Source organism: Thalassophryne amazonica, chromosome 20 (genome assembly GCF_902500255.1).
Source record: "Thalassophryne amazonica chromosome 20, fThaAma1.1, whole genome shotgun sequence".
Lineage (NCBI taxonomy): Eukaryota > Metazoa > Chordata > Actinopteri > Batrachoidiformes > Batrachoididae > Thalassophryne > Thalassophryne amazonica.
Genome location: NC_047122.1, coordinates 23,917,122 through 23,944,643, shown reverse-complemented (window position 1 = coordinate 23,944,643; position 27,522 = coordinate 23,917,122). Strand labels below are relative to the sequence as shown.

At 41.9% G+C, this 27,522-nt stretch overlaps 1 protein-coding gene across 4 annotated transcripts in view; it reads left to right on the top strand.

The window, feature by feature from the left end:
- The window catches only part of LOC117501926 (zinc fingers and homeoboxes protein 2-like), a 175,793-nt gene extending 148,601 nt beyond the window's left edge, over nucleotides 1-27,192 (top strand). For all 4 annotated transcript variants that reach the window (XM_034160892.1, XM_034160889.1, XM_034160890.1 and 1 more), the window contains 3 exons: nucleotides 11,279-14,559; nucleotides 19,083-19,272; nucleotides 26,605-27,192. In XM_034160892.1, coding sequence (XP_034016783.1) covers nucleotides 11,579-14,559; nucleotides 19,083-19,269 — 3,168 coding nt within the window. In that variant the 5' untranslated portion in view covers nucleotides 11,279-11,578 and the 3' untranslated portion in view covers nucleotides 19,270-19,272; nucleotides 26,605-27,192. The remainder of the gene's footprint in view (nucleotides 1-11,278; nucleotides 14,560-19,082; nucleotides 19,273-26,604) is intronic.
- The last annotated feature ends 330 nt before the right edge of the window (nucleotides 27,193-27,522 follow it).

Below are 27,522 nucleotides of genomic sequence, written 5' to 3'. Positions count from 1 at the left end.
CATTGGTTCAAGATTCAAAGCAAAGCTCGGTTGATTTTATGGAAGAAACTAAACATTTACGGTAAAACAAAGTTATTTAGCAACTAATCGATGACTAAATTAGTTGACAACTATTTTAATAATTGATTTTAATCGATTAACTCGAATAGTTGTTTCACCTCTAGATGGGAGATACGAGTCCACTTGTTAAAATGCCTTCCCTGTCAGAATTCTTTGGTTTGCTGGAGGCGTGTCCACCAGCGGGTGTTGGGGAGGTGTAGGTGGTGGGGGATATTCCTAGACAGGTGAAAATGGGCTGGTATCCAGTGTGGTTCTCCGGAGACGCCGTGCTCGCTGAGTCACGCCTAACCAGATCGCTGCCGCATCCACCTTCTTCCAAACCTGTCATTTGACACAGAAATGTGTCGCGTTCGAGAAGCTGAAGATGCTCAGATGTACTGTTTGACTGTTTATTGGCGGGCGACGCCCCAGACGGTCTGTAACTTCCAGCACAACAGAAAAAACCCCCCACAAAAAAACTCTGGCTTGTACCAGACGTGATGTTTTGCAGCAGTCTATGATAACATAAATGAGATGTGTGAGCTGCTGGAAATGGCGTGGTATTCTCCAAAGATCCGGGTCACACTCCCAGCTGTGGTAATGATGCATTAGCACCATGAGGTGCCCGCACAAAAGCTTCCTTTGATCAATCATTTAGCACACTTATATTTGAACAAGGACACACATGGAGCTGACGGTGTTTGTACGACGTGATGTGTGCCTAAGGAACCTCATGAGGACTCAAAACCAGGATGTTTATGTTTCCTTATGTTGCCGTCTTAAACCCGGACTCTCTTTTGTTCCACTGTGGTTCTTCAGACGCCTTGTGGATTCATTCACTTTGTTGCTCTGAACTAACTCGTATCCAAGAGGACTTTACTCTGACTACAGCTGTTGGGGTCCAGTGCCTTGCTCATAGGGCCATTAGTAGGCCAGGAGCCCTATATGGAGGCGAGTAGAAATCGATGAAAGAACTGAATTAATCTCTTAGTGGGTAACCTTGATCAGGTCCTGAGTCTGATGTGTCAGTTACTGTAATTTATTCTTGGCAGAACATCTGTACAAAAATTCAAACCCCTGTCTGTGGAGGCTGGTCTGATCTGTATGCCTCAGAATCCACTTGCGTGTCTAACCAGGTTCACGGTTTGACACCAGCTCACTAATCTCTTTTCTGTGTCGTGTCACGAGTAAGTAGGGGATGCCTGTTGGGGTGAAATACATTGGGACCTTGTGTGCCTCCTGTCTCTGTGCCTCCTGTAGCCATGAAGGCTCAACAGGAACCCTGAACACAAGATGGCTTGCCGGGCTCTGGTGAAAGAAGTCCTCAACAGCGGAGAAGGTGCTGGTTTGTAACCCACAGCTGTGATGGCAGATGAAAGCTGCAGCAGGTCTTCAGATCCTGTTCATCTCTGATTTTCCAGTCATTGGAACAGGCTAAGAATCTGTTAAGCACTGTGCGTTTGTCAGCATGCAACGGCATTCTCACGTTAAACAAACCTACACACAGGCGCCTTTACATCACCTCCACCATCCCGTCCGGGCGTGACCAGGAGACCATTTTCCTTGCCGCAGAGGGATTGCCACGATGGTTCAAACAGGGAGATGCTTTGGCCAAAGAGATGGTCAGAATTGTGACTGCAGTCTTCCAGTGGTCAGTAGAGCCAGTAATGTAGTTGCATGTTATTTTTCTGTTGATGGGGGTATCAGCCGATGCCACGCTGTGCTTTGGTGAGGTTGAGAATGTGGTTTATCTTGCCGGAAACAACACCTGCACCCGTAGCCATCAACACCTATGGCGAGAGAAGCTTTGACTGAAAAATGTTGATCATTTTACACCGTCCCACGACAGCGATGAAAGCAGTCTTGTGACATTGTCACCGGTTGGAGGTGGAGAAGGATCAGAAGCAGAAAAGACAAAGTTGTGTTGGAGGACCAGACACAAAGAGTACAGAGATAATTAACCACCACAGCTGGAACCCAGAAAGGCATCCATGTGTTATTTTGGTCCTTTGGATTCCTCCAGCCACATCCGTTGCACTGCTCTCATTGGAACAAATTAATATTAACAAATTTAACCACACAGATGGCAGTTTATTTTATCTTCCTGCATCAATAAAAGTCAGATTCTGTAGAGACTTTCAAGTCCAGACTTAAGATGCACTTATTTTCCCTTTCGTATGGTTAGCATACTGGCATAGTATGTTACTATGCTTTTTAATCTTTTAAATCCATTTTTTAGGAAATGGAGCGGGTCACTTGATCTAAGTTCTGGGTCTTTTAGTGAAGCTTAGGGCTAGTGGCCGGCAGTCATCTTAGTATTTCTGCTGTTTTTCTTGTTGCTTAATGCTGACAAATTATACTGTATTTGTTGTCTTTCTGATGTCTAATTCTGTTTTTTTCTGTTTGAGGTACGGCTCCATCCAGAGATGGGTGTGGTGTCTGTTTCTGCAACCCTCCTGTCCTGTGCACCGGCAACATTTCCTGTATATTTGTTTTGTACATTGTTTTGTCAATTGTGTTGGTAGCATGGCCCAAGCAGAAGGTCGCCCCTTTGAGTCTGGTCTGCTTGAGGTTTTTTCCTCAGATCAACCTGTGTGCTTGCTCTGGGGGTTGGTAAGGTTAGACCTTACTTGTGTGAAGTGCCTTGAGGCAACTTTGTTGTGTTTTGGCGCTATATAAATGAAAATAAATTGAAACTGACATTCAAACAAACCTCCAGCAGTTGCTACGGCTTAGCAAGTACCAGACAGGTCCCTGATTTTTGGACAGACAGGCTTAGCCGGTCTTTGTTCAAAATATTTAAAAAATTTCCTGACAACTAGTCAGAGAGTAAGTCTTATACAGGCCTTGAGACCTGTTGTGCTGTGGCTCGGATATTACAGCATGAAACATGGGTCTCTGCCTCCCCCTGGACAGGACTCCAGTCCATCACAGGTTACTTCCCCAGCTTGGGCCGGTACTAATTTACAGCTGGATGGCCCAAGACAATTATTTGATTAACTTAGCAAGAAATAATTGCTGTGTCTTCTAACACAAATCTTTCAACCTTTTATTGATGCATTTTCTCATAAATATTATTCTACCAAAAAAAAAAAAAAAAATCCCAGCATGGAAAAAGTGCAAGAAGTAAAAGCCATCTATGGGGGGTGAGGGGGGATCTTAGTTTTGCATCTTTTTTGGACACAGACACAAAAATTAAAATTGCTGCTTTATTATCATCAGGGAAACATTAAAAACTTTTACCCAATGACATTATTATTCATCACCAAAGTTCACATTTATCCTTTGTAGACCTTCATTGTTGTTTACTGTAGTCTACCTTTTAATTAGTGTTGCAAATGATTTACTTCAGTGAACCGTTTACAGTGTAACAATGAATTCTGCGGCACACATTTTCATACGTCTGCGTGCACGTAGAACAATCTGTTTACAACTTGCAATGTGACGTTAGCATGCTAGCTGTTGTCTCATCCTTCGGACAGCTGACGGCTATAAACTCTGGGGTTGATGATGAATTTATAAAAGGGAATGTGAAATGTGTCCATCAGTGTCTTCATTTAACATCATTTGGAAAAGGAACATCCTGTTCCTTTTGGGGGGCCACCGGGAATTATATTGTCCATATTGATCATGTGACTTTGCACGGAGCCTATGTAGAATTGCCCCCCCAGTCTCCCTCTCTGCCCTTGCTCTAGTAAAACGTCTTTAACCTCTCTTTTTAGCACACTTGCCTGCCCTTGATCCTCCTCCTAATTTGTCATTTTATTTCCCAAGATATCTCCTCATAACCTTCTTTTTCACTCAGTTTTTACGGATTCCTTGACACGCTTTTGAATGTGCCTCGTCCTTGTTTGCTTCAATGTACAAACTGATGAGAGGTCTGAGGAGCAGCCCGGCTGCTGCCGTCTAGTGGATGAAGTTTGAGGTTAGACGTCTAGATGTCCTCTGGCGGTAGAAATCTGATATTTTTTGTCCTCATCAGTGGAAAAAAATCATCCTGTTTATCTGCTGGAGTGAGAAGTTTTGGTTTAAGGACAAATTTGCTGTCTGGCTCCCCCCTCATTTTGAGAAGTCAACTCGCAAAAAAACAACAAAAAAAACTTTCTTTTACTGGCACAAAAGGTTCTGGTCCTGGATGGCAACCACCCAGGCACATATTGTGCGAAACAGCATATTGCGTGAATGTGGACTGCTTTCAGTTTATTTGAAAACAATCCTGCACTTGGATGTTTTTATGTTGGTTTCGTGGTTTAGTTTAAACCTTGTCAGATGATAACCAGAATCCAAATGAAGGCACAAACACACCACAGTTTGACTGTGCACGTCACGAGTCCATCTTCTTGTTTGTTTTCCTTCCAGGTACTGTTCCTATGGTTACAGTACACTCATGGATGATGCGGTTTTCGCATCTTGTGGCCGTGTCGTGTTTTTCAGCACTCAAACAACAATTAAAACAAACTCAGAACACGTGTTGCATCATGTCTTCTAACTGCATGTTTGTGCAGCTACAACATTCTTTTGTTGCATTGTTAAATTTTGAGACTTTAAGATTGATTTGATTATGATCAAAATTTGGGCTTTTGTGATCTGTGATAATAATGTTTTAATAAATGGCAAAGATTTACTCCAAAATGCTCATGGCGCAGGACAGATGGAAATGAAATGGGTACAAAAAGCATACAAGAGTGAAAGTCTGATTTTTGTCTGTGCAGACGTCTAAAACATTTCGGATCAAACAATCAGAGAAATAAGTGTTTTATTAAACTGCTCTTAGATGAAGTGTGATGAGGAGTCACAAGTAAGCGATGGAATTGCAGTAATTACCCCACATCACATGTAGCTGCAAGGCAAGCCGAGAAACGGCCGTGAAAATCAAGTGATGCCTGTTGTGTGTTTAAAATTAATGTTTGGAAGTCATTTTGCAGGCACTTTGTTCATTTAGATTAGATCTACTTTTGTGAAAAATACCTGAAGATGGTTTAGTTAGTGGTAACTAAACAGTTATTTTCCTCACTTGAGGGCAGTATTGTACTCTGTGATTAAGAATATCTCTGCTGGGGGTGAATTGTCAAATACTGACACTGTGTCAGAGTTCTTGGACTCTGCAGAAGGTATTTGTCTGCACTGGTACTGTGACACATTCTAAAATAGACTAGTTAACATTTTGAAGCCTCCACCACAACAAAACTCTTATCGAGTCTCCGCCTGGGTTCCTGAGCCAAACATAGTTCAGTGGGCGGGCTTCTGAGGATTTCCTGGAGTCACCGGTCTCCGTGATGCTGATACCTTTACAGGAGAATGAAGGTCCAAGTTTTTAAGAGTTCTTGTGCTTGGTGTCTTACTGTATGGTTGTCCGAGTTGATGTTAACCAGTGGCGTAAGGTGATGAAGGGATGTCTTTGGTAACAGGCCTCTTTCGAGGATCCTTGCCAGCGTTCTCACCAGGATTTTTTTCACAGCATAAGGGGGAACGTAGCAGGCATAGTCGCGTGATGAGCGTTGCAGGTGCGAGTATTGTGGAAGGGTCCGGGGGCATCCCCCTGAGAAAACTTTAAAATTTATAACCATTTTAAACAGTATTTCCTGCTTTTTGTAGGCCACTTTGTGTTACTCACTGGGATGTTAAATAACGTATGACATGTCATTTAACCCTCTGGGGTCAACGCCGTCGTATACGACGGCTAAGACCAAGCTTAATAAATTATAAATAACTTTTGAATGATATGAGATAGAAACTTACTTTTTTTTTTTTTTGCTAAAAAGTTAACTCCACGGACTTTCGAGCCAGCCATCGGCCATCTTTGTACTCTTCATAGAAGCTGTGTGATGACATGCGCAATGTGAGTGTCCAATCGGAATTGGTTCACCGTCACATGGTTTTCCAAAATCCAATCGTAGGGCAGATTTACCTCACGTGAAAAGCCAAAGATCATTTTCAGCAGTGATATGTTACTAGTTGGCCCGTTTGAATAACCCCCTGGGTGCTCCAATGAGTACATACTATTAGTACATACTCAGTGTGCCCTGCGCCATTACGCACAGCGATCAATGAAAGCAGGAGCACACGGAGAGCCTCTGATGACAATCTCACGTGCGCAAACAGAGTGTGTAATGATCAGGATTGCTCCACTAGTTTGCATGTGAATATTACTGGATAACGCTGTTGCTTTCTCTGCGTAAATCACTGTTTACCATATCAATGGACAACAAAACACATAGACCATTTTGTATATATTGTTCAAAATGTGCATTTGTGTTTATTGTTTGAACCTTTTTGTTGTACAGACTTTCACACAAGACCTCAAATTACCTTTATAAAGTGTCAAAACAGTTGTTTGTTATAGTTTGCTGTGTGTTTTGAATAAATGTGTGTGGAAATTTTTTTTTTGCTTTATTTTTTTCCTTGCCTATTTTTGATTGTAAACCTTTATTACACATAAACCACAACAAAAACATATATATTCTGTAAGAACAGGTTGTCCTGAAAAAAAGAGACATAAAACTTGATTGTGGGATGCAGGGAGAGCTGTTAACAGCAATAATAAAACATTTATGCCAGGCGAGTGAACTGCCCTCGGACCCCAGAGGGTTAAAAAAAAAAAAAAAAAAAAAAAGCCCCCACCATGCTGGTTAAATCACAGCATAGGGGATCCAAATCACAGCATAGGGTCCCCCATGCTCAACTGCGCTGGTGAGAACCCTGCTTGCATACCACTGGAATGACATGTCAAACGATAGATTACTTAAGTCTCAGATGAGGACGATCGATTGGATGGTGAGGAAACATCAGCTACGACATTTTACAAATGTGGTTCTCTCCGGACATGCTTGATCATGACCCCAGCGACTAGCAAAGGACACACCAACGTATCACCTGGCTGCAGCAGATAGATGGTTACTTTGGACAGGTGGGGATGGACCAATTGTCTGCTTGAACGGTTGCCACGCAGAACCCAAAGTGGTGAGTCGCAGCTCATGTGAAGGGGGCCAAAAATGATACATGCCTGGGGCTTAAATTGTGGTCGACTTGACTGTGACCATAGGTGGGATTTTGGGAGAGGTGATGGACTGCAGGTCTGCCTGGGACTGACCCAAAGCAGTTCTCTAAGCTAGTGGGCACGGCACAGCACCATGCTGCTACACATGACCCTGAGTCCGAGCGTTTGGACAGGTGTTAAAGTGCACCTGCTGCAGCAGGGAGGTACTTTGCAGGTGCAGCCAGCGCCTGCATTAAGTTGGACATAATTCAACGCGTGGCATCTGAGACCGATAAATCACTGAAACTGTCACAGGAGCGACCAGACCCACTACCACCTGACACCCTGGACGTCGCACAGACTGAAGGTTACCTTCACCATAACTTAGTGACTTGAAGCGCCGTTAAAAGCTTTGTGTTGTGCTTTTATGAATGAGGTCAGGCTCGCTGAGCAGCAGTGCATGATGGGATGTGAGCAGTACACGTTTAACGGCAGTATCTGCCATCGCCATTCTTAAGGTGGCGCCTGACTATAGGTGTTTAGTGTTTGAGGGGAAACTAAAACCACTTGGCCCTCAGAAGAGAAATTTGTCACTTCTTGCAGTTTGCAAATCGCAGTTTTCACTGCTGGCTTTTTATTATTTTCTCTGTAATTAGAGAGCGCTGCTGTGCCTTCAGTAATTCTCTGCACACAAATACTGTCAAAACCATTTTCAAAGACGTATGAGCCTAAAAGAGAGAGGAGGGAAAGAAAAAAAGGGAACACAGCCAAGCGACATATGACTCGGCTCATTGTCAGAAGCTGGGCTAAAGTCCTCAAGGCCAATCCAGTGATGCAGCAAAACATGACATCGGGTTTTATGTTTTGTTTTTTCTCTGTTTTTCAGTTCGCTGGCAGCAGCATCACTGCTCCTCCTCGACATGAACTGAGACCACCGTCACAGCCTCTCTGCTCCTTTCTCACCTTCTTTTCTCACTCGCTCTCTGCCTGATTTCCGTCTCTCGTCCTCCTACTCTCTCGTCTTTTTCTCTCAACCTTTTTACTGCTGAGCTCCCCTGTATTCTCTTTTTTATTTCCCCCATAGCTCCTACACACTTTTCTTCTTCATCCACCTCTTTCGCTACACGAGCGCTGGATGATCTTTCATCCTCGACTCCTCCTACACGCTTTTCTTTACTGTCTTGTCTGATTTTGTCCTTCCTTCTTCACCTCCACTGCGGTTTGGAAAAGAGTATTTCTTTTCTAAGAAATCCTCTTGTTGTGGTTGGCGTTTGCTCGGCTGAATTTGTCTGCTAACCAAAACGTCAGGTTTGATCACAGACGTCTCCTGGCTTAAGTATCAATGGGTCCATGAGCAAGGCACTGAACCCCAAAGTAGTTTTGGTCTCAAACCTGGATAAACTCAGAAGTATTTTGGCAGTGACGACTTTTAGCGTTCTGCATCCTGAAGCTGTATAAGTGTTAATACAGTAGATAAAAGCACAGTTTCACCACAGACGCCTCGAGCTGCTTCAGAGTTGTCTTGATGGCTTCCCTCACTCTCCTTGCATGGTCATTCAGTTTCTGAACATTCAGTTTTTCCTCCAGACAGATTTACCGTACAGTATAATACTGTTTGTATTTCTTAAGGAATGACGGAAATAAAGTCCACCACATCATGATGGACCAGTTAGCAGCCTGGGTGGTTGCCTTCCAGGGCCCAAAGTGGTTCCATCGTGTGTTAACCTGTGTAATCATCGCATGCTCCCAGACTGGACTTGTTATCGTCCCTGTTATCTACTTTCTTTTTTTTTCTGTCAGCTTTTTCCTTTCTCATCCTCCAGCCCAGTCTCACTTTTTTTGGGGGGGGGCTCCCGTCACGAAAACTGCCCGATTTTTGTGACACTTTTTTTTTTTATTTTACTATTTATAATCCTCCCCTTCTTGTAACACTAACCATCACCATAGCGCAAGTGTCTACCCTCCCCAAACCCTAACCATAACCCTCCCCCAGATCTCCCTGGTGCCCCCGTCACAAAATGAATTTGTGCCTCGTTACGAAAAGTGCCCCATTTTTGTGCTTCCCATTATGAGCCCATAGATTAATGTATTTTTCGTAATGCCGCCACGAACTGCTGTGACGCTGTGTTGCATCCTCTTACTTTTTTTATCTCACTCTGTTCACTAGCTTTTTTGTTTTCCTAACCTCTGTCAATTTTGTTTCTTTTCCTTCCTTCTCCTACTCTATCTGCATTGCTTCTTCTCATTCACTCTTACCCAGCTTTTTTTTCTTTCTTGTCATCCTTCCTCTTTCCATGATTTCTTTTTCTCATCCCCTCTTTATCAGCTTTCTCTTTCTTTCTTCCCGTTCTTTTCGTCTTCGAGGCCGTGGCCTACTTACGGTGACTTTTGCTTTGGGTCTCTTTCATCATCCTAAAGTTTTTAGACTTTTTCTCTCTGCATCTCTGTGCAGCTTCACCTCTCGCTCGCCTTTTTCTCACATTAATTCATACCTGTCTGTCCTTCGCCTTATACGCTCTCGCTCTCTGTTCTCCATCACTTTCTTGCCTTGCTCGCTCTGTGCCATTGTGTGTGGATGATGGCTGTCGGGAGATCTCATCACTGAGTCTCTCTTATTACGTGATTACAGGGTAATTATCCTGTGAAGCTGTCTTTGCCTGAATCTACGAGAGATGCTTAATGTCTTTTTAATGGGGTTTTGAGTTCAGAGATGTTTTTGTCATCTGTAGATGCCGTGGACTTTTCTACTTTATTGCATTTCCATGTGGCTGACCTGGAACATGGCGTCCTGATTAAGTGGAACTCTGATTTGTGGTAATTTTCAGTAAAAATCGGATTCATGTCTGACCTTGGCTTTGTCAACAGACGCAGTCATCTGCCAGGTTCTGATTAAACTGAACCTGATGAAGCTCGTGTGATGTTTATGGCCGCCTACACAGAATCCTGGCTCGGACTTGAGAGGAGCGGGAGGGCGAGCGGGAGCGTACAATGTCACCATGTTATCAAAAGTGAAACTTCTCATCTTTGATGTTTTGAAGGCTGAGATGTTCCTCTGACGCACTTTTCTTCTGATGGTGGAAGTCTTCAGTATGTGCTTTCTTGTCTGACGGAGAGTTTGAGTCACGCACGGCTCATTTTGATGTTTAAATATTAAAATATTATATGCATTATATTGTAAAATAAATGTTTTTACTGACCTTTGTCTTCAATTAATTCTGCTAGAAAAAACATGAACATATTGAAACTTGAAGCATTCTTCAGAGGTTTGTCGTGGGGAATGATTTAAGTGATTGTGTTTGGTTTCTAATGCGCGTATTTTAGTTTTTGCTTTCAAGTACTGTGAGTAGTCACAGGTTACCAAACTGTACATTTTATAGTGAGCGATTTAATCTTCTCCAGTAGAATTTTCTGTTTATTCACTGATTTGTCAAAAAAAACAAAAAAAAAAACAGCCGGTTTCTTTTTCTTGTCAGTGTGATTTTCTTTTTCTTTTTTTTTGTAATAGGGCAGCACAGTCTCGCTTGAACCCCCATGTGACATCACGGGATTTGACCACATGTGGGGAGAGCTGGCACGAATCCCTGGGCGGAGTGTGGGAGTTTCGGCACAAACCATTCAGCCAGGCTCGATAAACTTAAATGCATACTCATTGTTACCTAGCGGACCTGGCGGTTTGACGTGCCGATTGGTTTCCACTGAAACACCCATCCTCCAAATTGTTTGTGCCGACACTCCCACGCGCCGACAGGGATGAGTCTCTTCCCATAAACAGCGTCAGTTCTAACGGGAAATTGGTGTACTGTTTTGTTTGGCTGCAGTCACTGAAGCAGTCAAAAAAAGTGCAGTTTTTTCAGTTCTCAGTGGAGAAGCAAAGATGAGGCAAATGGGAGCCGTCGTGTCGGTAAGTGTCACTGTACACAGCTAACCTGAGTAGTTGCGTTCTGTCGCCTGTACAACCACCTCGACACATTTGAGCTCTGGGTTGTCAACAAACTGCAACATACGTCCACTTTCCGCCGCATCATCACTTTTTCTTCGCATTTTCACTTTGTTTGCATGTAATTTGCCAAAAAACTCGGACAAAGTGCCATGTTTCTTTCCCCAGAAGTAGAGAAATTGCAGCATATTTTACCCCTTTAGCGGCCACCCTCAAACGAGACTGCGCTGCCCAATTCTGCTGTTTTCCCATTGTGTGTGTTTCTCTGAATGGGCTCTCCCGAACAGTGATGACATGTAATTTTCTGTCCATTTGTCTTTGTCCAGCCTGAGCACTGCTGCTGTCTGTGATGCCCTCCCATGACGCCCAGGTTGGTAGCTGACATTTACGGTGAGCGGGAGACGCCACTGCACAGCCGGTCCAGGGCCAGTGTCCTCAGCCGGTTCTCATCTGCTCTCTTGCAAACTGGAGACTCCCCAGCCACCCCTCATTCCATATCCACAGCCGTCACCTTGGGGCCGCCCCAGTAAGGCCTCCGTCAAAAACCAACACGCTGCCATCTGCAGGAGCACCAGTCAAACATCACAAGATCTTCAACATAATCAGCAATACCAGCATCAGCCATCATGTCCAGTCGTAGGAAATCGTCCACCCCCTGCATGGTCCGGGCCATCAGCAACCCGCCTGAAGAACAAGATGATCCGGAGGAGGTGATGGATGTCGAAATGTTAATGGACAAAGATATAACTAAAAGAGATGTATCTGAATCATCCGAATCTGCCGAAAACAGTCTAGAACCCCGGCAGGAGATTTCAGACCAGCCAGCATTTCCAAAACCATGGGAAACCCAGAATCCTGAGCCATTAGAACAAGAGGAACAGTCAGACAAAGAAGACAAACCCTCTGTTCTTGAAGATGTGGAAGGCAGAGAGTTGGACAACAACGATGTGGTGTCCAACTCAGACCTGCCATCTCAGAAAAAGCAGGTCAGGGGATATGAGTGCAAATACTGCCCGTTTTTGACACAGAATCTTACTGATTTCAAGGAACACGTGGATTCCAGCCACCCTAATGTCATTCTCAATCCGCTGTACCTCTGTGCTGTCTGCAACTTCAACACGAAGAAGTTTGACTCCCTCACAGAGCACAACGAGAGTCTGCACCCGGGCGAGACCAACTTTAAGTTCAAAAGGATCAAAATGAACAATCAGACTATCTTGGAACAGACAATCGAAGGCAAGGACAATTCAGCTGACTGTGTATCAGCAAATCAACGGGGTGAAAGCAGCAGCGATTCTCCGTTTGTAAACTGCATATCTACCACACTCAAAACTCCCGACAGTATTCACTTGCCGTATCAGGACAGCAAGCTGAAAAGCCACCTGGATGGGCTGATCCACAAGGATCAAATCACAGCAGTCAACATAAACGGAACAGTCATCATCCCTGAACCCACTATGCTGCAAGGGCTCTCTCATGTCACCCCAATGCTTCAGCGTCCACCTAACTTTAACTCGATACCAAAAATCGCAGTTCCCTTGAACACCACCAAATATAACCCCTCGCTAGATGACAACTTGACGCTGATTACCTCCTTTAATAAGTTTCCATATCCAACACATGCTGAGCTGTCATGGCTGACAGCTGCGTCCAAGCACCCCGAAGAACAGATTAAAGTCTGGTTCACCACCCAGCGGCTGAAACAAGGCATCACTTGGTCCCCAGAGGAAGTGGAGGAAGCCAGGAAGAAGATGTTCAATGGCTCAATCCCCCCTTCCCATCATACATTCACCACCCTTCCTGCAAGCCCCATTTCTCAGCCGTCTGCCAAAGTCTTGCAGCAACCTATTGTCCATACAACAGTGGAGCATCTAACTCAAGTCCAAACAAGCCTTTCCAATGGCTCACGTGTAGTCAACACTTCAAATTCTCCCGTCACCATCAGCTCCAGTCACACCCTCAAACGACCCCTGCCAACACACCTTACCAAAGTGTTTGGTCCAGAGTCTAAGCGGCCAATCATGGCAGTCGCTCCCCACTCTGGCGACCCTAAGGATAAGGGCCTCATGGCTCCTCCTCCACCTCCTCCCCCCCAGAAAGACCGTTTGCCAATGGCTCCGCCTCCTGTACCAATGGAGATGAAGAGACCTGTAGCAGTTCCTCTGGTCAGCACAGAGGTAAAGAGGCCGTCTGCTACTGTGCCTTTAATGCCACTGACATCAACATCTTCACAATCTTTGCTATCAAAGGGGAAGTTGCACTCGTCAGTAGGTAACCCTAAAACTAAGCCGGTAGTGTCAATGCCTTCAATAGTTTTTCCAGAATCCTTAACACGACCGATGATAGCACCCCCACCTATTTTTGCTCCATCATTTAAAAACACAATGCTTATTCCTCGTTCTTCACCCATCTCTTCCAAAGAAAAGCACCTTAATGCTCATTCTTTGCCAGCTACTGATTTGAAGCTGCCCAATTCTCCTCCTGTCATCACCCCCCAGATAAGGAGGCCAACTATTATTCAGTCCCTTCGTGCACCAGCTAAAGCCCCACCCCAGATTCCAGGGTTCACCTTGGATAGCAAGCAACTAAAAGAACAGCAAGGAGGGGAACTGAAAGCCAGCTACCCAAGAGAAGACAAGGTACTCTCTCCTCTGTCCGAAGCAAATGGTACATCACGTACAGAAGCAAAATGGTCCCATTGTCAGACCTCCCCTTCTCAAAATAACGGAATCATGCATTTGGACAGTGGTGACACACCAGCTGTGCTAAAATCAGATTTTCAGCAAAAGTCCTCTGTGCTGACCCAGTTCCCCTTGCTGGAGAGGATGAAAGGAAAATCGGCAGATCAGCTGAAGATTTTGGAGGAAAACTTTTTACGGAACAGCTTCCCAACACATAGCGATATAGACAATCTGGCAGCCACCACCCGCCTGTCTCATCAGGAAATTGACAGCTGGTTCGTGGAGCGCCGTGCACTGCGCGATAACCTGGAGCAAGCCTTGCTCAACTCTATGGGCTCCAAGAGGATGGGTACCAACAGCATTCCAGCTGTGACTGACAATCGCCAGCAGCAGCATCAAACCCTACAGCTAAACGGGATTCACAAACCAAGTACTGGTCTGGGCCATCTTAAAAGCCCTCCTCCATCTTCACTCATGCTACCCATTATTGCTCCTGGCACAGTTGTACCATCTGTCTTGAACCCAACTTCCTGCTCAGTGCCTCCAGACAGTCGATCCCTGACACTCCTCAAGGATGATTTTGCTCAAACACGGTGGCCTTCCCCTGAGGAGTTCAGCCAGCTGGAGGGTCAGACAGGCATGGCACGCTGGTTCACTGACAACCGGTCAGTGCTGCACAGTGGCAGCATGGAGCTGACAGAACTTCTACAAAAAAGTACTGTGTGTGGAGTGAATGGTGGGCAGGGGTCACAGGTATGCTCCCCTGAAAAGGCTTCAAACAGCATAAAGCGCGGTCAGGACAGCGCTGCAACAAACAACGGCAGCAATAAGGTGTTAGAGGTGGAACTGGGTTGGCTAATGGAGCAGCGTGCTTGCAGTCTCAGCAGCAAACAGCACGAGGAGCTCCAAGACCGATTCACCAGCAGGTGTGTAAACTCAAGTTGTAAAATTTGCATTTTCACGATTGTTCCACAAACTGAGTTGAAGCCAGTTATACCCCGTTCAGACCAAGGTTTACAGTCTGACTTAAGCAGGATACAGCTGTGTCCTGCATAAACCAGATAAAAAAAAAAAATTTTCTCCCTGAATTCTGAATGGCGTGAATCTGTTTTAAGCCGGTTTCTTTTCAATCGATCACAGGATCTAGTCTGAAAAGTTTATGTGCAGAGAAGTTCTTCCCCATGCAGTTTTCCCCACAAAATCCAAATCTGTAGATTTCACTTTATATAGGCTTTGAAGGATTACGCCACAACTACTTCACAGATTCTCACCAAATTTGCACCATACATAGATATTAGGACATGGAAGATTCCCCTTAATTTTGGAGGTAATCTGGATCCAGATTCTGGATCAAGATTTCACTTTATATATGCTTTGAACAATTACTTCAAAACTACTTCACAGATTCTCACCAAATTTGCACCACGTAGGTGAATATTAGGGCATGGAAGACTTCACTGAATTTTGAAGGTGATCTGGATCCAGGCCCGTATTGTGCATCAAGATTTGCCTTTTTATAGGCTTTCAAGGATTTCTTCAAAACTACTTCACAGGTTCTCACCAAATTTGCATCACAGATGGATATTAGGGCATGGAAGACTCCACTGAATTTTGGAGGCGATCCCGATTGGCGGATGTCAGAAATCTCTGATTGCTCTTGTTTTTAATAATTTGCAAAAAACTCAAAACTTTTTTTATGTTATCATTATGGGGTGTTATGAGTATAATTTTGAGGGGAAAAAATAAATTTAATCCATTTATAGTATAAGGCTGTAACATAAAATGTGGAAAAGTGAAACGCTGTGAATACCTTTGGGATGTACTTTAGTCCAGTTACATGTGTGAGTGGCAGTGTTGAGACAGAGACTTGAAGATTTCAAGTATTAAGCCACCGGACAGTATAATGGCTTAGTGGTTAGCACTGTTGCCTCACAGCAAGAAGGTCATGGGATTGATTCCTACCTATGGCCTTTCTGTGTGGAGTTTGCATGTTCTCCCCATGTTTGCGTGGGTTCCCTCTGGGTGCTCCGGCTTTGTCCTGCATGACATGCAGTTTAGGTGGATTGTAAACTTCAGAAATTGTCCAGGTTTCCCTTGTAAAAGAAATTTCAGTCTCAATGGGACTAACCTGGTTAATTAAGGGTTAGATTTAAAAATTGAAATTTAAAATTTAAAGGTTGTGGCTGGATCGAAGAATTTAGGATTTTGACTTCTCCGCTGCTCCACTAAACTGGTAAAATATAACTTAAAATGAATTACTGTTTTGAGGGTAATCTCAACAGACTTTGGCTGCTCCTGATTGGGGGTGCTCCGTCACTCCTGCACCTCCACAGTCACCACATGCCTTTGGCCTCCCTCTCGTGGCTCCATCCTCAGCTTCCTTCTCCAGATATAATCTGCAGTTCTCCTCTGTACATGCCCCCCCCCCCCCCCCCCCCCCACCACAAAAAAAAAAAAAAAAAAAAATCATCTCAATCTCATCTCTCTCACTTTGTTTCCAAATCTGTCTTCCTACTTTGTCCCTCTGGTGTGCATCCTTATCACGCCCAACAAACAGGACCATTTTCAGCTCTACTTCTAAACTGTAGTCATCCCCTGACGTGCGTTTCAATCAGCTTTCATTGACTTATCTGTAGTGTGCTTTTCTTTATTTCTTTGGGAGGTGATGGTCTAGTGGTTAAGCGATGGACTTGAGACCAGAGGATCCTCTGTTCATATCCCAGTCTGACCAGAAAATCATTAAGGGCCCTTGTGCAAGGTCCTTAATCCCCTAGTTGCTCCCAGTGTGCAGTGAGCACCTTGCATGGCAGCACCCTGACACCAGTGTGTGAATGTGAGGCATAATTGTAAAGCATGTTGAGCATCTGATGCAGATGGAAAAGCGCTATACAAATGCAGTCCATTTACCATTCACCATTTCTTTAACAGTTACCATAGTACCATAGAGTTCTACTGTACCAGAGTAAAACTAGGATTCAGGATGAAAGAATCAAGATTATCCTCTTCAGAGAAACATTTGGTCCATAAATAATTCCTTCAATTCAAATGTTACAAAAGAATGGTGATTATCAATTTCAGTTTGTACGGGGGTCAAAAGTTAGTTGTTCTAATTTTGGAAAAAATTAATTATGCAAATGCAAGTTATTAGTTGCATTAATAGGGGTTTAAAATGGAATAGTGTGTCATGAAAATTCAGTAGGTATATCTTATATATTATATTCCAATTATAAGGTGGAACTATGCTAGTATACTAAGGTATATCTAAATATCTAAAAAGGAAGAGTAAAATAGAAGAGTAGAAAAGAGTAGAGTAGAGCCACTTAGGTGCCTGATCTTGAGAACCAGGGATGGTAGGTTGAAAAGTTTTTTATCCCCACCCACCCAAGCGGCTCAAGAAAAAAGTATATATATATATATATATATTATATATATATATATATATATATATATATATATATATAATAAGGGTAATAAACAACATACAAAAATATGGTATTATATAATATACAAGAGTAGATATTAAAACCTAAATATTAATACAGGAGAAGATTGTACATAGTATAGGTATTTTAGTATGCAGACTACTAGTAAAATTAAATTGTAGTAGGCTAAGCTATAAATCTGGAATTTTATTATAGAAACAGAAGCTATGATGTAATGTGTATCTATCTCAAGTACCTATGCTAGCATACCATAGGAAAATATACTGTTATGTTACAGGGTAACATATGTACCTTATATTCACATGCCATAGAATCCAGTTTATGTCAACATTGTTTGACCTTTACCTTGTAGACCAAACATTCAACACAGTCAAAACTATTCCATATGTGAATCCTGTTAACCAATAATTTGCGCCAGGTTTGACCAAAATTGGATCAATGTTGACCCCTGCACAAACTGAAATTGTACAAACTCTCCATTTTTGCTATTTTACCCCATAACTCCATAGAATTCAGTCATAGATTGTCCAAAGTATACCTTTTTGAAATCTTTATGATCAGACAAATAATATGGAATACTTTTCAACTGACTCCTGTGTAATTCTTCAATTGACCCATATGTGGCCGCCTATTGAAAATTCAAGTGGACACTCTGCTTTTCAAAACAGTAATGTCTAAGATGTATTTGTGCCAAATTTGGTGCTTGCATCACCTTTTGTAGGATTCTTCTGTAAATATTCTTATCTGCTGCACTGTATAGTCAGCTGATGTCATTAGATCACTGCCAGCTGAGCGGGCACGGAGGGTTTGCTCAGGTTGCCGTGCCGCAGCATTCTCTTGTTTTGAACCTTCTGGAGGTTTCATTTCAGATTATGGCTGCACCAGTCGGCACAGACAAAAAAGTTTGATCATTCCACAGATTGTCGGACCCAGAAAGACGAGCTCAGTGATTAGCAGCAGGAGATGAGAGCTGCATCCGGGCGTGTTTAGCCTCTGGTTATTTCAAATGAGATTTCATTAACCTCTGGATACTTTTGGACTCAGTCTCTGTTTTTTAATAATTACTGTATGTTCACCCGGGTTGGATGGGAGTCATTTCAAATACCCATTTTCATGAAACCTTATAGAACTACTGCACGTGGTCTGGAGTAGAAACTATTTCACACATAAATTAAGGCTATTTTACTTTTTTCTTTCCTTTTGTGCATTTTGTGTTCTTTGAATTACCATTTTTGGCAGTTGAGATATTAAAATTCAGAAGATGTCACCGTCTGCAGTGACCTGCTGGACCAAAATATTTTGTCTGTGGCTCCTCAAAACAGGTTTGTGATGTTGTTTCACTGTTTTCAGAACATTAACCAACAAATCTACTAGATTTTATTTAGTCTACCTCCATTCCAGGAGCTCGGGACATCTTTAGCTAAATAATACGGCCATTATGGTGGAAACCAATATCTCCAGAATAATTTGGGCAGGCATTTTATTCTTCCCATGAGTCAGCTGTGAGTGCAATCTTTGAAAAGCTCGGCGGTATTAACCTGCACTGACAGCACTTCTGGGTCTTGTTGGTTTTATGCACAACACCGAAGCCCTTTATGTTGTGCAGTTTACAGACAAAAAGAGAATTAATAACACTGTGACTCCGTCTTTCATCTCTCAACCTTTTTACAACTTATTTATATGCCGTCTACAATAGATTTAATATATTTAAATCAATTATGAACTGTACAATATCTGTATTAGCAAATTCACAGTAGGCACCTTTTGATTTTTAATTTTCATTCGTTTTAATAATCACACAGATAATAAAACTGTAGACAAGACACCTTTTTGTTTGGGGTTTTGTTTTTGGGTTTTTTTTAAGGCCATGTAAGGAAAACAAGTAACCACTAGACTTTACATTTCCAACCATAAATAAGGACGCTTAAATTTAGAACACAGGTTTTGTCTCGTTTCTTGTCAGTTTGCCATCTTAAACGTTTGGTAAATGCTGATGGATTTAACAGGTTCAGGCAGCAAAACGCAGCCGAGCTGAAGAACGGCGGCCAGAACGGAGGTGTCGGCGTTCTCGGAGGAGCTCGGGACGTGTTCGGGAGCTGGCTGGAGGACGGACACTCTAGGCAGAGACGGGAACTGCTCCTGGACAGAGAGAAGAAGATGGCGGAGAACACTTCTGGGAGGCTCACTGGATAAACGGTGAGAAAGCACAAACCACTCAGCGTCATCCTGTAGATCTCAAAAGCTTCTGTGTGAAGTCTTCCTGTGTTCTGAGCTGTGGAAAACATGAATTAATAGAAACTAAAGATTCATTTAAACACAAATACTGGGTTTAAGTTCACTACTTGTGAGCTCCCAAAAATAACAGTTAGACCACAAACGTCAGTAAATGAGTCGTAGGTGTGTCAGTTTTACTGCATTCACATGTTATCTCTGTGGTTTAATGCAGTTTGTGTAATAGGTGTAACACAAATCTAAATTGCTACTGAGTGATATGTACATGTGCCTTTGTATTATTTCCCATGATAAGGTGTTAATCATGGTGACGGCCTGTGGGGAAAAACTATTCTTGTGTCCGGCTGTTTTTGTCCAGCCAGAATCCTAAAACCAGTTTCAAAGGCTACAAACCCAAACTCAGAAGAATTCTGAAATATTTTTCGACGTCAGGTGATACAGGTGAACCCCGTTAAGTCACAATTCGGCTTTACTCGCCGTCAAGTTGTGCACCCCGAAAATTTAGACTACCTATAAAAGTCTGTTTTGATTTGACCGTTTTTGGGAGGGATCATCAGTGCGGATGATGATTTCTCCTCCGGGTGCTGCAGGTCAGCGATGAGGGAGGACGATTCTGTGTGGAAGATTCCTGACGATTCCGTTTTGGATGCGACTCTTTAGATCCTTACTTCCCGTTCAGTTTGGGCCGGAATTTATGCTTGCGGGCGCTGCGCTGACGAAGGAAGGAATCATGCTCCAAATCATCAAAACTATTGTAATATGACATGGTAAGGTGATTTTGGGGAGGAGAGTTGGTCAACTTAATTAACTCGCAGTTTCAGATAACTCGCTGTCTGATATTGTGGGCTCCATCTTGCGCGGGTTAACGGTGCTCACTTGTATTAAAGAGCAAAAAAATAACCCTTTGTTTTTATGTCCCATGACTGCACGTGTCTCAAATAGATTTTGGAACCTGGGTTGACGTGAAAACAATCTCAACAGGAGGAGGAAAAAAATGGACATTTCAGAAATAATTGCATTATTCTCTTTTTTAAAGTATATTTTAAATGTATTTAAGTACACATTTTAAAGGTTTGCTCTGTAACAGGAGGTTTAGTCACATAAAAATACTGACCTGGTTTAATGAGGTCCTGCCCCGACCCACCCACCCCCTCACTGATCCAGATCCAGACAAAAGACTAGTCTGACTCTGTGTGGAGATCTGAGCATGTTTTGGCCAGAACTGCTCAGCAACAACAAACAACTTCAGCAACAAAAATTTGGTATTTAATAAAAAGAGAGAGAAAAGTAAAAAAAAAAAAAAAAAACCCTGATTAGAGGCCTAAAATAGCAGCAGACCCCCTGATGAGGTAAAGTTTGATGGATAAAAGCTGCGCCTGGGGCAAAGTGTGCTGACAGTGACTTCACACTGCTGTCTGTTCTGACAGAAGACTCAAAGTTTGAAAACGTGTCTTCTATCAAAATAGAATCTGTTCAAATGAATTTGTGCAGACAAATAGCTGTTAACGGGGAGGGAGCTCAGCCTCTGATTGGAGGATTTGTCAGATTGGTGACAGCCAGTGTCAATAATCAAAATAAGGATGCTGGAAATTAAGTTCTGATAAAGACTTCTGCTGTTATCTTGCTAAAATCTGACACCACTCTTTACCAACACTAATTATTGCTGAAAGCTATTTTAAGATTTTTTAGGACATTTGGACTTATGCTGAGAAACTGTATTTGTTTATAAGTGTGCACTTAGTATACACTTATTTAGCTTTACCCAGGAGATAATTTATTACCTTTTTTTGTTAAAGGTAAAGATTTATTGGATTTTTTATTGTAAATGTATACTCAGTTTTAAAATTATTATTCTAATAAATGTATGGAAGAACTGTATTTGTTTTATAAATGTGCAGTCTTATTCATTTATTTATTGTAAAAGGAATTCTGTTCGTTTTATAAATGTGCACTGTTTTTTCAGTTTTTAAATATTTTGTTAAATGTATACTAGGTTTTTCATGTTATTTTTTGTTCTTAAACGTAATCATGAATTGTATAATGTACACTCATTTTTTGTTTTTTACATTTTTTAAATATTTTTGTTCAAAGTAGAGATGAATTGCATTTGTTTTATAAATGTGCATGCTGGGTTTCTAATTGTTTATTTACTGGAAAACTTGCTTTTAAAATTACCAGTGCAGAGATGCTTTTAGGGCCAATTAACCATTTTAATGTAATTCAGCCCATTAAAAAAAGAAAAATAACAACTTTTTTGGAGGTTTTGACAGTAACATCAAATTTTATCCATGTCAGAGAGGAGGTGATCGTGAGATTGGTTTGTCTGTTACCTCTTTCCAGGTATTTTAAAATGTAGCCTTATGACACCACAAAGATGTCTATAAGATGTCTATACATATATGGATGCTTGTCATTTAGATGGTAATCTCAGCATGAGTTGTGATGTCATAGAGGCCCCCACTGATTGGATGTAATAATCTCCATAGTTTTCCCAACTGAGGTGTGCATCTCTCTCTCTCTCTCTCTCTCTGGTTTGCCAGCATAGTTTTCAGAATCACCTTTATTGTCACTGTAATTTACATTGCAACGAGATTTGAGTGCAACTCCAAAGGTGCTTTTTCAAGGTGAGAATAATTGTTAGCCAAATAAAAGATAATGAAATTTAACAAATAAATTAATAAAATATATGTACAACTAAATAAAATGTGGACCAAAGTAAAATGTAAAACGAGAGTTACGTACAACTGGAATAATATTGCACGGGAAAATATTGCACAGAGGAAACTATGAGCTCAAAATCACTAAACACTTTAAAGTTTGGATCATTTTGTTTTATTAATTATAAGCAGATTTTGCAAAACTTTGTCAGAAATCATATTCTGTACGAATCCAAGTATTTTGACATTCTTTTCTTGTCACGCACATTATCCATCTCCTGTGAGAATCAAACTTTGTGTTTTCCCCTTGTGCCGGCGCTTCAGTCTCTGCTCTCGGCGCTCGTGGAGCAGAGACTCGTGTTTGTTTTAAGCTCCTCCAGTGCCAGACGAGCGGGGTTAGAAGCCACTGCCGAGGGTTTGAAACAGCTTCTCTCACTTTTTGTGATTGACAGCCCACCTGACTGCAGTGTAGTATTAAGCCCCTCCCCTCCGCTTTACCCAGGAGAATAAATCAAACGTCGGCAATCCAGCCCAGTCTGAGGTGAAAGACAAAAGTGACGCATTGAGTCGTACTTTGTTGTGCTGTGGTGTGTGTGTGTGTGTGTCTTAGACCTCAGATCACCATGCCAACCTTGTGTTTTTGTTTTTTTTTGCCAAAACCTCAAAGATGAAAAATAAAATCTTCCCCCAGCTTTTTCAGTAAACACAAAGCACATTTTTAATTTTTCGATGTTAGAAGCACAGAGAAAGCTCAAAACTTAACAGGCGTCAAATGACACCTTCAAGTAACACGTCTTATAGATCAGCTTCAAAGGTCACACCAGGGGTCGGAAAACAATGTACATCTGGTTCTGTGTCCAAATATCTAATGACGGACGGCACAACAAAAGAAGAAGGATTGGGAGTTGGCTTTTAGTAATAAAACAATCAGGACAAAATGAAGAGTTAATCTTCCCATTGGAAGAACACGGTGAGGTGTCAAAACTTTACTCGCAAGGTGTACGAAGAGCGAATACAAACAGAGAGGAGGGCGGGGCCCAGCACGCAGTGATGAGAAGCGATGATGAGGAGTCGTACATAATATCAGCCAGATGATCTAACGGAGGAGGCAAAAACAAATTCCTGCAGTGTCACTTTGAAAAACGGCCCATTGTCCTCCTTGACTAATCACTGCAGCTCGGGGCTTCATTTAATCAGCCGAGCGTGCTGCCGCATCCCATAATGCCTCACCAGCAGTCGTAGCTTATACATGACGGCTTAATTGCCAAAATGCTGCAGTGCTTTTCGCCTGCCATCATCACTTTTATGTGAAACACAGTCTCCAGACGCCCAAAGTTCCATTTCTCCCCGCTCTTAATAATCATCACGCCTAATTTGTTTTCGATTGTCACCACATCTCATTTTATTTAAAGTTCCAGCAGAAAAAGTTTTATGTGCAGCCAGAAACACATCTTAGTTTCATCAGGAACCTTTGCCCGTAAAGCCGTCGTTCTTCATCAAGTTTCTTGTCCTTTGTGTCGCCTCCAAGAAGGTTTTGGAGATTTCCTATGAGCGGGACAAGAACAAATCACATTTGGAACAAACACAGCGACAGATTTAAGTTGGATAGAGAACCAGGATGACTTTTGTTTCCATCATTGATTTTCAGTCCTTTAGAGTGGGGTCTAAGGGCCCCCAGAAGGGCCAAAAACAGCATCTGATTTTCTCGGTTCAATTAATTTTCCTGAAATTTGGTACAAACATTCCTTGGTGCCATGCTAATTTAGACTTTGAGTGAATTCTTGTGCTGCTGCTCCCCCCCCCCCCCCCCCCCCCCCCCCGATAAAAAAGGAAGCCATTTTTCACACTGTTTGATTTATTGCCAAAAGAAAAAAAAAAAACATCTGTCACTTTTTTATGGTATTATTGGGAGGCTGCCTACAGGCAAGAAAAAAAATCTTTGTCCTTGAATCTTTCTAAGGGCCCCAGACTAAGCAAACAAACAAAAAAAGACAGAAATTTTTGGCACTTCCAAATTTACTGTTGAAATGCTAAGTAACATTTTCTTTACTTCTGCAGATAGATTTTTTTTTTTTATCAGTCTCAGCCTATACAAAAATTTGCATTTCCCTTGTTTCCCCAGGAAGGGTTAAAAATTGTTCCCCAAAAAGAAAGGTTTCAGTGAATTTCTCTGAAGTTTGTTACAGACATTTCTTTGGTCAATGGCTGGTCACAGTAAATTGGACTTTGTGCCCGCTCCCCGGGGGGGGCACAAAGTCGGTAGTGAACAGATTGTTACAGCAGCAGTTTATGCAAGTGGACCATGTCGATGTGTCCGCTGTACAATGTCGCAGAGTCAATATGATGACAAAGGCAGCACAAATGATATGTGATGTCATGACTAGAGTCCCTTGATTGAGGAGACTATGTCAACTCAGAACATGGCGCCATTTTGGTTCCAACTGCGCTGAACTACTGAATGAACCTTTTATGTCGGGGCTTCCCAAAGTCAGTAGCGCCACAGCCCCCTTAAAAATCTGACTCGCCTGTGCGGCCCACTCAGTAATTGCACCAGTAATACAACGTGATACAGGATATTCTCATGTACACCTAACTTTTGTGTTGCATTTTTCCCAAATTTACAAAGTAAAATGTGACCTATCCTGGGCTTTGTGTGAATTACAAACAACAAACAAGCTCTGAACTTTCAAAATGTTAAATATTTCAAAAGTATATTTAAAAATGTAATATATATATATATATATATATATATATATTATATATATATATATATATATATATATATATATATATATATAATATATAATTTTACATTTTTAAAATCTTTGTGTCTTTGTGTGTGTGTTTTGTAAAGAGGCTGAATGTGACTCAAAAGTTAGACCAGTACATTTCATGACAATAAATAAATATATAAATAAACAAATCAAATTTAATATAGGTTAATTTGACCCGAAGGCAGCACAAAGGTTAATAAGTATGGTGTGTGTGTGTGTGTGTGTGTGTGTGTGTGTGTATGTATGTATATATGTATATATATATTTATTTATTTATTTCCCTGCAAATCTCGCGGCCCCCCTGCAAACCCCTCATGGCTCCCCAGGGGCCCCAGACCCCACTTTCGGAGACAATGTTTTATGTTTTCAACATTTTTTAAAAATCATTTAACCACATACAGCAACACAACCAGGTACAGGTGCTATCAAAATAATTAAAATAGTTAAGCTATCACTTTACATAAATTTACAGTTAATTCCAATTATTTAATTAATTTAAAGCCTGATTTATGCTTCTGCAGCTCTGTAATGCCATGCAATGACGTGTGTGACAGTTTTAAAGTTCTCTGTCGCTGGATTATGTTTATTATGGATTAATTCCTCCCTCAACAAGATTTTCTTCTACAGTCATCACCTCCAAAGGTAAGCTGCACAATTTCATCCTTTTCCGACTTCGTGCTCTAAAGTTGCGTAGTTTTCGGATCCATTTTTAATCAGTGTGCACACCATAAATACGAATAAAATATGATGGCAGATGAAGGAGTGAAAGCAGAAAAGTGTCTAATCACAGTCTTTTGCGGTGTCTGATTTAACGGGTCCAAGCACGGTATGAAAAAGAAAACGGTCTTTTAATCGCGGAAATGACTCTTGTCCCACTTTACTCAAATCGGCGAGTGTCAGAACGCTGAACTTTAATTTGTACCTGTTACTTTGCACGTTCAGACTGCTTGGGGTTTTTATTGGAAATACATTGCGATCGGATGGAACATTTTGTGCACTGTGAGCGAATAATCCGTTACATACGGTGTTTATTACATGGAAAACAATACAAAAACTTTAGAACTTTTTTGTCCAGTGACTGCAAATATCTGGCTTATGCGATGGCGGTTTGGATGAGTTTTACTGTACATGGGACTGAACAGTAAATTTACCTCTCAAAGCTTTGATGATGAAGTCGTTTCCATCCCACATGGCTGACTTTGTTTTCTGATCTGAAGGGAATCTGTACATCTTGAAGCCGTTGTCTATTTGTGCATCCAAATGATGCCCATGATGGCACTGCAAGTCACGTGACTGTTTTTTTTTTTTTTTTCTTGACGACTCATATTGTTGCTCTTTCAATCAAGGTACTCTAGTCATGACATCACTTCCTGCTGCTGTTCCAGCTGGTCTGCAGGAGGCGGGGTTTGTGAAACTGTTGATCCAGATGGATATGTTGTTTGTTTGTTTGTTGAAAACTGTGCAGCAATAACGTGCACTAAACATGTGAGTATAAGTGATGGTTTGGAGCAGACTGGATAGTTCCAAGCATCAGCACCTTTAATGGTCGTTGTTTTGTTTATTGATGACGCCTTGGTTAATCACTTCCACATGGGCGACTTGAATGCGGATTTCCTTGTGCGTGGATTAGAAAGGTCTGCTGTGCTTTAACACGTCCCAGTTCTCAGGCGATCAGGAACGCCGGCGCCACACCTGGCACACCACCAACTATTTAATCCTCCCTTCATTCTTTTCTTTTTTTTTTGCCTCTGATCTTGTATAAATAATGTTTTGCTGAGGAACATGAGTGCTTTTTTCTTGTTTTTTTTTTTTTGTTTTTGTTTTTGTTTTTTTTAATACATATTTTCATCACTGGTCTTTTTCAGGTACGAACAAGATTTGCTGCTGCTGCTGGAAACATCTCAGAAATGGATGAAGAACAGAGCAAAGCTGATCGGAAGAAATAGTTTTTAATCAGCAGATTTTTTTTTTTTTTTTTTTTTTTTTTTTTTTTTTTTTTACCTTTTCTGGGGTACTGATGTGTTTTTTTTTTTTTTTTTTATCTTTTGATTGTTGCATCTCGGCTCACGCACAGCATCTTTCTCAGTGGCAGTGGAACAAATGTTGTCAGAGTTCTTGGCCTGATGTGACCCCTCCACAGATGTGGCGTTCACTACAAAAGAAACAACTTGGAATAAGAGGAGTTCTGAGGTGGCAGATTTTATTTTCTCAGGGCGTAAACACGCTCTGTGATTGAAATCTTACCGAGTGCGAGGAGAAATTCAGGGTCATGATCTGTGAAGATAATTGAAATTTCTCTCGTCACTCGGTGAAACGCAAACTAACGCCTTTTTCCTCCCACATATTTCAGCACAGCGAGTTCAACAGATGAACCAGAACACGTGCCGTGGCTAACGTCATCATGCTTAGTGTTTGAAGATACGGCAGTGTTTTGGTGCTTAAAGTTTAAGGCATTGCATCTTCTGCCTTCAACGTGGGTCACGCCCAACGAAATACGTGCTGTAATGAGTCTAAGCTGCACCAGGTGATGTTTTTTAGTTGACTGACTGGTGGCTTCTTTTTTCCCTTTCTCTCTTTTTCCTATTCCGGCCATGCTAAATGTTGTAGTTTTTTGTTTTTCCCCGTAGATGCGGAGAAATCCAGATTGCAACAGTGATAATTGTTGAGTTTTGTCCAACAGTATTCACATGTAATTTGATTGGTCCTTCCATGAGGACAGAAAGTGCCGTCCGACTGCTGTGGTTCCATCCTGGACTAAAATTATTCAAAATACCTTATGTTTT